General features: G+C 37.7%; 1 protein-coding gene across 10 annotated transcripts in view; it reads right to left on the bottom strand.

Annotated features, from left to right (window-relative positions):
- The window catches only part of ZDHHC20 (zinc finger, DHHC-type containing 20), an 83,901-nt gene that overhangs the window by 13,215 nt on the left and 58,298 nt on the right, over positions 1 to 12,388 (bottom strand). For 7 of the 10 annotated variants that reach the window (XM_006752630.2, XM_006752631.2, XM_006752633.2 and 4 more), the window contains one exon: positions 1,267 to 1,393. In XM_006752630.2, the coding sequence (XP_006752693.2) occupies positions 1,267 to 1,393 (127 nt within the window). The remainder of the gene's footprint in view (positions 1 to 1,266; positions 1,394 to 12,388) is intronic. The other 3 variants (XM_015562143.1, XM_015562186.1, XM_015562326.1) reach the window with 1 other exon arrangement.

Here is a 12,388-nt window from a genome sequence, read left to right as displayed (position 1 = left end):
ACAGTTTGGGGGGGGCGGGTGAAGGCGGAGGGTTGGGAGGGAACTGGGTGGAGGGGAGCTATGGGGGGAAAAAAGAGGAACAACTGTAATAATCTGAACAATAAAGATTTAATTAAAAAAAAAAGAATAGTGACTGCGAATTTCTCATCAGAAAAACCACAAGCCAGAAGACAATGAAGCAAAATGTAGAATTCTATGCCAAGCAAAAATGTTTTTCAAAAACGAAGGCAAAGTAAGTCATTTTCACTCAAAAATAGGCAATACAGTTAAGGAAAATAAAAACCTACAACACTCACAACAATATCACTTGAATATCAAATATTTTTTCCTCTTCTATAATGACTTTTGTATATAGATAGCCTCGGTTGACTCTTATTTGGAAGAAAAGGAAACTATATAACATCTCAAACATATATTCCCATTTACATTTTAGTAAAAATTACATTGTGTTAGATCTTCTATGATTTAAGATAAAACAGTATAATCTGTGATAGAATTTTTAAAGATATGGCTAAAAATATCACCTCTGAATATTTCATCACCCTTATGAAAATGTCAAAATAATTATCTAATATTACTGAAAATCTACTAAAATGTGTTTAATATACCTTACTTTTAAAAAATATTTATTTACCGCCGAAACCAGTTTGGCTCAGTGGATAGAGCGTCGGCTTGCGGACTGAAGGGTCCCGGGTTCGATTCCGGTCAAGGGCATGTACCTGGGTTGCAGGCACATATCCCGTGGGAGATGTGCAGGAGGCAGCTGATCGATGTTTCTCTCTCATCGATGTTTCTAACTCTTTATCTCTCTCCCTTCCTCTCTGTAAAAAAATCAAAAAAGTATATTAAAAAAAAATTTATTTACTTATTTGTTTAGTTATTTAATAAGAGTTTATTTAAACCAAACTGGTGACATGCCAGGAAGCAAGATCTCAAAATGCTTCCTCTTTTTTTAATATTCTTACTCTTGCAACTTCACTCATTCATTATTTATATACTTTCTCTCTTTCAATGTATTTTCATTTTGAAGGAAATAGGTAGTAATTCTTATTTTTTATGAACCATCTTTTTCAATATTCCATTCAAATATATGCCCAAACTCTCCTTTACCCTCTCTAATAAAAAAAAATAAAGAAAATACTTTATAGAATCAAGTTATTCTGGGTTTTCATTCTTAAGGCTAAGAATTATATATTGTAGTCTCTGAACCTTAAGACATTTAACTGTAATTTTCATAATTTCTGAGACCTGCATTTTATAAATTACCTTGAAAATATTGGAAGTAGCCAGTATTTCTTTTCATCGCCAAAGACTTGTCTCCAATTTTTACTGTATCCAAGAGAGAAACCATTTCCATCAGGTCCATATGAAAATGTGGGTGCACTAAATGATTCTGTTATAGGTATACATAAAAAATGAGTTAATCTATTTAAAATTATAATAGGAATGAAAGTACCAATTTTCTTGTTTTGTATCTTTGATATCAAGAGCTATAAATATAGCCTCGGCTGGTGTGGCTCAGCCGGTTGGAGCATTGCACCAAAAGATGGCAGGTTCAATCCCTGGTCAAGGCACATGCAGGAGACAACCAATTAATGTTTCTCTCTCACATCAATGTTTCTCTCTTTCTCAACCTCCCTTTCTCTAAAAATCAACAAAATTTAAGAAAGAAAAAAATGATTAAATAAAATCTTAATAAAAAAATCTACAAATAGAATTTAAAATAATGTATCCTATATAATAAAGAGCTAATATGCTAATTAGACCGAACAGCAGAATGACCATCTGGACGACATTCCAGAGGATCTTCTGGACAAAGCCGGGGTCTGTGAGGTCCGGCCGAGGCAGCTAGGGCTGCAAGGGCTGAGCCCCTTGCATGAATTTCATGCATCGGGCCTCTAGTTTATAATAAAAAGATAAATTTCTGAAATGTATTTCAGAAGAAAATATCACCTCTGAATACTTCATCACCCTTATAAAAATGTCAAAATAATTACCTATTACTGAAAATCTGCTAAAATGTGTTCAATATATCTTACTTTTCTTTTTTTAAAAATGTATTTTATTGATTTTTTTACAGAGAGGAAGGGAGAGGGATAAAAAGTTAGAAACATCAATGAGAGAGAAGCATCGATCAGCTGCCTTCTGCACACCTCCTACTGGGGATGAGCCTGCAACCAAGGTACATGCCCTTGACAGGAATCGAACCTGGGACCTTTCAGTTCGCAGGCCGATGCTCTATCTACTGAGCCAAACCGGTTAGGGCTTACTTTTCTTTTTAAAAAATATTTATTTATTTGAGTTTATTTAAACCAAACTGGAGACATGCCAAGAAGCAACATCTCAAAACGCTCCCTTTCTTTCTTTTTCTTTTTTTAAAAATATTTTTTATTGCCCTAGCTGGTTTGGCTTAGTGGATAGAGTGTCAGCCTGCAGACTGAAGGGTCCCAGGTTCGATTCCAGCCAAGGGCACATGCCTGGGTTGCGGGCTTTATCCCCAGTGGGGGATGTGCAGGAGGCAGCCAATCAGTGATTCTCTCTCATCATTCATGTTTCTATCTCTCTTTCTCTCTCCCTTCCTCTCTGAAATCCATCAAGATATATTTACAAAAAAGAAAATATCTTTTATTGATATTTTATAGAGAGGAAGGGAGAGGGATAGAGAGTTAGGAACATCGCTGAGAGAGAAACATTGATCAGCTGTGTCTTGCACACCCCCTACTGGGGATGTGCCCACAACCAAGGTACATGCCCTTGACTGGAATCGAACCTGGGACCCTTCAGTCCGCAGGCTGACGCTCTATCCACTGAGCCAAACAGGTTAGGGATCCCTCTTTTTTCATATGCCTAGTCTTGCAACTTCTCTCATTTTTTATTTATACATTTCCTACTATGTGCTTGATGGTACATTACCAGGTGTTTTGGATTCAAAGATAAATTAGATAAAATTTTTACCAAAGAACCCAAAGTCTAACAAAATTACAATGTGATACAGATATGTGTGTATTGAGGGTGTGGTAGAGGAGGGTTAAATATGGAGGAGGTGATACTTGAAAATAATCCTAAACAAGGAATAACAGAAAAGGAAGCAGATGGTTATTAAAGACTATTCTTTTTTTTTAAATGTTTTTATTGATTTTAGAGAGAGAGGAAGGGAGAGGGAGAGAGCAACACTGATCAGCTGCTTAACCCAGGCATGTGCTCTGACAGGGAATCAAACCTGCAACTTTTTGGTGCATGGGGCAATGTTCAATCAACTGAGCCACACCAGCCAGGGCTAAAGACCATTCTTTTAAGCTTGGTTGTAAAGTGATATGGAGTAAGGGTTATAGATAGATCTAATTTTCACCAAATAAATGTATTTTTTAAAATTTAAAAATAGACTGCATTTCAGCATGTTTTATAAGCTAAGGATAAGCCAGGGAGAGTTTGATTGGGAAAGGTTGATAATATAGAAAAGTAATGTAAAAATTGATGGAAGACTATGCTAGAAGAAATGGGATTGGTTCTAGAAGAGTTCTAAAGATTAGCCTTAGATACTAGAAAAGATATATCTTATCCTCAGAAGTTAGAGGAAGGGTAACTGTGATGGGTTTGAAAGTAGAAATGATTGTGTGGGGCTATAAAGATAAGAATTTACTTGTGACAGCTTCTAATTCGTCTATGAAGAGCTCACAAAATGGGTAAGAAATTAGGGAGAATGGTGAAAATCTGGAATAACTGTTATAGGTAATATAAGGTGATCAACCTGATCAGAAACACTACATTACTCCCAAATAGAGGTGAGAGCCTAAGTGAGGGCTGAGACTTTAAATCTGTAGTTATAACAATCTCTATGGGAGTGAGATTGCCTTCACTTGGTTTATACAACCCTGATTCACATGTAGATAAAATAGACAGCTGGAGTAACCCAGGTCATGGATTAGCAAATGCATTATGGGAGAAAGCCTAGGGGCAGGTATAAAGTGAATGTACAGTCAAGAATTATTAAAATCAGCCCAGCCGGGTGTGGCTCAGCGTTTGAGCGTCGACCCAGGAACCAAGAGGTCACCGGTTCAATTCCTGGTCAGGGCATATGCCCAGGTTGCGGGCTCGATCCCCAGTGGGGGGCATGCAAGAGGCAGCCAATCAATGATTCTCTCTCATCATTGATGTTTCTCTCTCATTGATGTTTGTAACTCTCTATCCCTCTCCTCCCTTCCTCTCTGACATCAATAAAAATATATTTTTTTAAAAAAGAATTATTAAAATCATTTACTGTAGGACCTAGAATGGAAAAGACTGGAAAATGAAACAAGAAGAGAGAGAAACACTTGAAAGAAACCTGCTGGAAAACAGAGGACTCAGTAATCTATAAAAGGAATTAAAAGTATAGAAAAGAAAGAGCTAAAAAGGACAAAGACTGTGGTTTAAAACTTCAGGGGCTCTTCAGTTCCAAGCAATGAAAAGGTTCAGTGTTTAGTTATGGAAATTACTGGCCATCAAATGTAAAGGGACTAGCCTGCCTGTTTGGGATGGTAGTAGTTTGACTACAGAAACTCTTACTGTGAGGGAATTACCTCAAGGTACGTAGATGACTGTTATGAAGAAGGGTAGAGGTGATTCTCCAAAGGACAGAATAAGATACCTTTAAAGGACAGAAAGACAACAATTTGGAAGAAGCAGTGGAGAACCAGCTAACATCCAAGGGTAGGGTTGTGGAGGGTGAGGCTATAAGGGAATGCTGTGCTAGGGCAATCCTATAGAATAAAAGGCTAATATGCAAATTGACCATCATGCTCTTGCACAAGATGGCCACCCCCATGTGGTCACAAGATGGCCAGCAGGGGAGGGCAGTTGTGGGCGATCAGGCCAGCAGGAGAGGGAAGTTAGGGGTGACCAGGCCAACAGGGGAGGGCAATTGGCGGCGACCAGAAGAGATAATATGCAAATTGATCATGATGCTGTTACACAAGATGTCTGCCCCCATGTGGGTACAAGATGGCTGCCACAAGATGGCTGGTAGGGGAGGGCAGTTGTGGGCGATCAGACCAGCAGGGGAGGGCAGTTAGGGGTGACCGGGCCAGCAGGGGAGGGCAGTTAGGGATGACCGGGCCAGCAGGGGAGGGCAGTTGTGGGCAATCAGACCAGCAGGGGAGGGAAGTTACGAGCGACCAGGCTGGCAGGGGAGGGCAATTGGGGGCAACCAGGCTGGCAGGGGAGGACAGTTAGGGGCAACTGGGCTGGCAAGGGAGGACAATTGGGGGCAATCAGGCAGGCAGGCAGGCGAGCGGTTGGGAGGCAGCAGTCCAGGATTGTGAGAGGGATGTCCGACTGCCAGCTCCCACCGGGATTGGGCCTAAACTGGCAGTCGGGCATCTCCCAAGGGGTCCCAGATTGAAGAGGGTGCAGGCTGGGCTGAGGGACACCCCCCAACCTCTGCACAAAATTCATGCACTGGGCCTCTAGTTTTTTATAAAGTACAAGTTAAAATACCTTAATAGTCTGTAAAATTAATTCACTGGTTTGTAACCACAGAATTACTTAAGGAACTAGAACAGAAAATATTGACATCACTGCATATAGTAAAGTCAAATAATATTTTGTGAAATTTTCACTTACTTACATAAATTTATACATATGTGTGCATGCACTAAGTTATAGAAAATGATGCATTTCTTACTGTAGTCACTGGCCAAAAAAAGTTTGAAAAAGTCTGTTTGAAGGGATCAACAAGCTTCACAGAAATCACTGGCCTCTCAAATACCCATGCAGGTTTGATGGGAAATTAATGACCTGGGCTGGGTGGGAACTGTGGCAAATTACTGTTTGCAACCCATTTAATGCAGTCTGCTACTACTTAGCTGTGAATAAATGATGCCGGATGGAAAAAAGAGGACCACAATATCTATTTATCAGTTTCGGAAGAAGAAATCTACTTTTCTATGTAAGATCTGTAAGTTTTTAGCTGTTGTGGAAGGTTTTAGCTGTTGTGGCTAGACTCTGCATGTAGGATGCACTTTGTATTTCTCATTAAAGTAAGAAAATGGCAGGAAATTCTACGAAAAGGGTAACAAATTAATTAATGGGTATAAGGAAGTTTATTTACATGGATGAAGGCACGGCAGACTGAAGTGCTCAAAAGTGAAGAGTGAGTTGAGGTAGGAATGACACAGAAATCCTTTACTCTGGAAGCATGTCATTTCTTACATGACATAGTTGGGCACAAGTTTAAAATGATCCAAAAATGAAAGTATCTAAAAGGCTTCCTAAAATGTCTTCATCTTTCTCTATTAAAATCTATCCCCTTCTAATTTAGCTAGCAGACACATGGCATAATAGCAGGGAAGGCTTCAATTTTCTTTTTTTAATGTTTTTATTGATTTTAGAGAGAGGAAGGGAGGGGGGGAGAGAGAGAGCGAGAGAGAGAGAGAGAAACATTAAAGATGAGAGAGAATCATTAATCAGTGGCCGCCTGCATGCCCACTACTGGGGATCAAGCCTGAAGCCTGAACCCAGACATGTGCCACTGACTGGGAATCGAACCCTGACCTCCTGGTTCATAGGCTGACGCTCAACCACTGAGCAACACTGGCTAGGTGAAGGCTTTAACTTTCTAATGAAATGTTGCAACAAATCATCATTTTGTATCTTGGTACATTAACTGATAATTAAATATTTCAATTACAGCAGTGAGGTGCTGCTTACATGCCAATAGCTCAGTATGAGCAATGCCACGTCACCTTGTTTTCAAAATGTTTGTCCAATTATTTGAATATCTTACTGAATTCTTCCCCTATATTTTAGATTTAAAAAGTGAGTAATGCTGATATTAGTGATACAATATGTAAGTTCTACTGTCAACGAACACAAAGATGGAAATGATTAACCATGTCAAAAACACTATTCCTTAGCCTCAATCATGAAACACTGTGAGGAAAAATCAAAGAACTTACATTTTAGCTAAACAATAAACTGTAATTAAGGATTTAAATTTTTTTTTTTTACCAATCTCAGAATGAACCACCACATTAACATGTCAATCTATTACTCACCTTTCATAGATTAATTTTTGAAGACATTGAGTAAATGAAGGAAACAGCTTCTTTAAAAAATCTTTATAGTTCCAAGTATTATATATGTCCCCTTTCCCCGCCCCGCTTAATCCTTTCTAGCCTACCCCCACCCCCTGCCCCAGTCCTTCATCACCCTGTTTTCAGTGTCCATAGGTTATGCATATAAATTCTTTGGTTGATCACTACCCACCTCCTCACCCTCCCCCGCCTTCCCTCCGAGATTCCAAATTTTGTTCTATGCTTCTATATCTCCGAATCTACTTTGTTCATCAGTTTATTTTGTTCATTAGATTTCACATATAACTGAGATCATGTGATACTTGTTTTTCTCTGACTGGGTTATTTCTCTTAGCATAATAGTCTCCAGGTCCCTCCCTGCTGTCTCAAAGGGTAAAAGATCATTCTTTTTAAATGCTGCATAGTATTCCATGGTGTAAATGCACCACAGCTTTTTTATCCATTCACCTACTGATGGGTACTTGGGCTGCTATGAACATATAGGTACATATATTCTTTCTGATTGGTGTTTCAGGGTTCTTAGGATATATTCCTAGAAGTGGGATCACTGGGGGGTTGATTTTTCTTTGTTAAATGCCATTTAAATATATAAAATAAATATCAAAAATATAAGCCTTTGTTTTACTATGGTTGCAAATATAAAAAAATTTCTGTATGTGACATGGCACCAGAGTTAAGGTAGGGTTTTCAAAATGCTGACACATGGAGCTCAAAAGGTTCGCCATTACTGCTCTATCCACTGAGCCAAACCAGTTAGGGCTACCACTTCTTTTTTATCTACTCATATACTGATGGGCACTTGGGCTGTTTCCAGATCTTAGCTATTGTAAATTGTGCTGCTGTGGACATAAGGGTGCATACATTCTTTCTAATTGGTATTTCTGGTTTCTTAGGATATATTCCTAGAAGTGGGATCACTGGGTCAAATGGCAGTTCCTTATTTAATATTTTGAGGAAACTCCATACTGTTCTTCATAATGGCTGCACCAGTCTGCATTCCCACAGCAGTGTGTGAGGGTTCCCTTTCCTCCACATCCTCACCAGCACTTGTCATTTGTTGATTTGTTGATGGTAGCCATTCTGACAGGTGTGAGGTGATACCTTATTGACATTTTAATTTGCCTTTCTGATGATCAATGACTTTGAGCAGTTTTTCATATGTCTCATGCCCATCTGTGTGTCCGCTTGGAGAAGTGTCTATTTAGGTCCTTTACCCACTTTTTTTTTTTGGATTGTTTGTCTTCCTTCTGTTAAGTTGTATGAGTTCTTTATATATTTTGGATATTAACCCTAAGTCAGACGTATCATTGCCAAGTATGTTCTCTCACAGTGGGCTCCCTTTTGGTTTTGTTGATAACTTATCTTGCTAAGCAGAAGTTATTTACTTTGGTGTCGTCCCATTTGTTTATTTTCTCCTTAGTTTCCTTGGCCCTAGGTGTATCTGTAAACATATGGCTACAAGAGATGTTTGAGATTTTGCTGCCTATGGTGTCTTCTAGGATTTTTATGGTTTCCTGACTTACAATTAAGTCTTTTCACCATTTTGAGTTTATTCTTGTGTATGGTGTAAGTGGGTGGTCTATTTTCATTTTTATGCATGTATCTGTCCAAATTCCCCAACACCATTTATTAAAGAGACTATCTTGACTCCGTTGTATAATCATGCCTCCTTTGTCAAATATTAATTGAGTGTAATGGCTTGAGTCAATATCTGGGGTCTCTGTTCTGTTCCGTTGAAGTATATGCCTATCCTTGTGCCAGTACCAGGCTGTTTTGATTACAGTGGCTTTGTAGTATAACATGATATCTGGTATTGTGATTCATCTAACTTTGTTTTTCTTTCTCAAGACTGCTGTGGCTATTTGGGGTCTTTTTTGGTTCCATATAAACTTATGGAATATTTGTTTTAGATCTGTGAAATATGCTGTTAGTATTTTAATAGAGATTGCATTGAATGTGTCGATTGCTTAGGGTAGCATGGACATTTTAATGATGTTAATTTTACCAACCCATGAACATGATATATTCTTCCACTTGTTTATACCTTCCTCTATATCTTTTTTCAATGTCCTGTAGTTTTCTGAGTACAAGTCTTTTACATCCTTGGTTAACTTTATTACTAAGTATCTTAATTTTTTTGTTGCAATGGTAAATGGGATTGTTTATTTAGCTTCTCCTTCTGAGAATTCATTATTGGTATATAAAAAAGCCATCCATTTTTGGGTATTGATTTTGTATCCTGCTCCATGGCCAAATTCATTTATTAAACCTAGTAGTTTTTTGGTGGGGTCTTTAGGGCTTTCCACGTACAGATCATGTTATCAGAAAATAATGAGAGTTTTAATTCCTCATTTCCAATTGGGATGCCTTTTATTTCTTGTCTAATCGCTGTATCTAGAACTTACAGTACTATGTTGAATAAAAGTGGTGAAAGTGGACATTTTTGTCTTGTTCCTGTTCTTAGGGGAATGGTTTTAGTTTTTGCCCATTGCGTATGTTAATGGCTGTAGGTTTGTCATATATGGCATTTAATATGTTGTGATATGATTTTATTAAAAATAGTTTTTGGATTTTGTCGAATGCCATTTCTACATCTATGGATATGATCGTGTAATTTTTGTCTTTCCATTTGTTTATGTGATTTATCATGTTTACTGATTTGCAAATATTGTACCAGTTCTATATATGTCCTGGAATAAATCCCAAGTAGTCATGGTGCATGACCTTTTTAATATATTACTGGATTCGATTTGCTAATATTTTGTTGAGGATTTTAGCATCTGTGTTCATCAGGGGTACTGGCCTGTAATCCTCTTTCTCTGTAGTGTCTTATCTGGTTTTGGAATTAGGATAATGCTGGCTTCAATATAAAAGCTTGGAAGTGTTCCTTCCACTTGGATTTTGGGAATAGTTTGAGTATAGGTGTTAGTTTTTTCTTTGAATGTTTAGTAAAATTCTCCTGTGAAGCCATCTGGACCAGGGCTTTTGTTTGCTGGGAGTTATTATTATTATTAATTATTATTATTATTATTGCTTCTATTTCCTCAGTTGTTACTGGCCTATTTACGTTTTCTGATTCAGTTTTGGGAGACTGTAGTTCTTTTGGAATTTGTCCATTTCATCCACGTTGTCCAGCTTGTTGGCATATAGTTGTTCATAGTATATTCTTACCATCTTTGTATTTTTATGCTGTAGGTGGTTACTTCTCTGCTTTCATTTTGATTTCATTTATTTGGGTCCTCTCTCTGTTTCTTGATGAATCTGGCTAATGGTTCATCAATCTTTTTTATCATTTCAAAGAACCAGCTCTTGTTTTCATTGACTGTTTTTTTAAAAATATATTTTATTGATTTTTTACAGAGAGGAAGGGAGAGGGATAGAGAGTTAGAAACATCAATGAGAGAGAAACATCAAGCAGCTGCCTCCTGCACACTCCCTACTGGGGATGTGCCCGCAACCAAGGTACATGCCCTTGACCGGAATCGAACCTGGGACCTTTCAGTCCGCAGGCCGACGCTCTAGCCACTGGGCCAAACCTGTTAGGGCTTCATTGACTTTTTATATTGTTTTTTTAGTTTCTATGTTCTTTATTTCTGCTCTGATCTTTATTATTTCCTTCCTTCTACTTACTCTGGGCTTGTCGTAATCTTTCTAATTCTTTAAGTTTTAGGGTTAAATAATTTATTATTAATTTTTCTTGTAGTTTTTTTTTTTTTTGAGGTAGGCCTGTAGTGCTATGAACTTCCCTCTAAGGACTGCTTTTGCTGTGTCCCATACATTGTGGGTTCTTGTGTGTTCATTTTCATTGGTTTCCAGTAAGTTTTTAATTTTATTATTATTATTTTAAAATACATTTTATTGATTTTTTACAGAGAGGAAGGGAGAGGGATAGAGAGTTAGAAACATCAATGAGAGAGAAACATCAACCAGCTGCCTCCTGCACACTCCCTACTGGGGATGTGCCTGCAACCAAGGTACATGCCCTTAACCGGAATCGAACCTGGGACCCTTCAGTCCGCAGGCCAACGCTCTATCCACTGAGCCAAACTCGTTAGGGCATAATTTTATTCTTGATCTCATTGATAACCCATTCATTATTTAATAACATGCTATTCAACCTCCAGGTGTTTGAGTGTTATTACTATAATTGATTTCTAATTTCAATCCATTGTGATCTGAGAATATGCTTGGTATGATTTCATTCTTCCTGAACTTGTATAGACTTGTTTTGTGTCCTAACATGTGGTCTATCTTTGTGAATAACTGATGTGCACTTGAGAAGAATGTATATTCTGTAGCTTTAGGATGAAATGTTCTATAAATGTCAATTAAATCCATCTGATCGAGTGTGTCATTTACAGTCCCTGTTTTCTTGTAAATTTTATTGTCTGGAAAAGCTGTCCAGTGAAGTAAGCAGAGTGTTAAAGTCCCCTACTATGAATGTATTGCTGTCAATCTCTCCCTTAAAGCCCTCTTGAAGTCTTTTTTTTTTTTTTTAATATTTAGGTGCTCCTATATTGGGTGCATATATGTTTACCAGGTGCAATTATATATTGACCTTTGTTGTCTCTTGTGATGACCTTCAATTTGAAGTTTATTTTGTCAGGTATGAGTATTTCTACCCCAGGTATTTTTTTAGTTTCCATTTGCATGGAAAATTTTTTTCCATCCCTTCACTCTCAGTTTGTATCTTTTGTTCTGAGATGGGTCTCTTGTAGGCAGCATATAATTGGGTCATGTTTTTGTATCCATTCAGTAACCTTATGTCTTTTGATTGGAGCATTTAATCCATTTACATTTAAGGATATTATTGATAGGAACTTATTTATTGCCATTTTAATTCTGTATGCCTAGTTTTTTCTTTCCCTCTACTTCTGCTCATTACAGCAGTCCCTTTAACATTTCTTGCAGTGCTGGTTTGGTGGTGATAAACTCCTTTTTTTCTTCACCAGGTTAGGGAAGACTTCTGCCCTTATTTCTTCAAACACATCCTCTATGCCTTGCTCACTCTCTTCTTCTGGCACGCCTATTATGCAAATATTATTAAATTTCATGTTGTCCCACAGCTCCCTTAATCTGTCTTCCAGTTTTGCAATTGTTTTTTTCTTTTTGGTTCTCTGTGTGATTTTTTTCTACCCTATCTACTAATTCACTGATCCTATGCTCTGCTTCCCCTATTCTGTTGTGTATTCCTTCCCCTGTGTTCTTTATTAATTCTATTATTCTTCAGAGTTACTATATCTTTTCACATGCTGTTGAGCATCTTTACATCTGAACTCTGTAACAGATAAATTTCTTTTTTAATTTTTTAGGGC

The sequence above is a fragment of the Myotis davidii genome, unplaced genomic scaffold (genome assembly GCF_000327345.1).
Source record: "Myotis davidii unplaced genomic scaffold, ASM32734v1 scaffold2270, whole genome shotgun sequence".
In the NCBI taxonomy this organism is placed as follows: Eukaryota; Metazoa; Chordata; class Mammalia; order Chiroptera; family Vespertilionidae; genus Myotis; species Myotis davidii.
The sequence above is the reverse complement of the archived record's forward strand: the minus strand, read 5'-3'. Positions and strand labels throughout refer to the sequence as shown.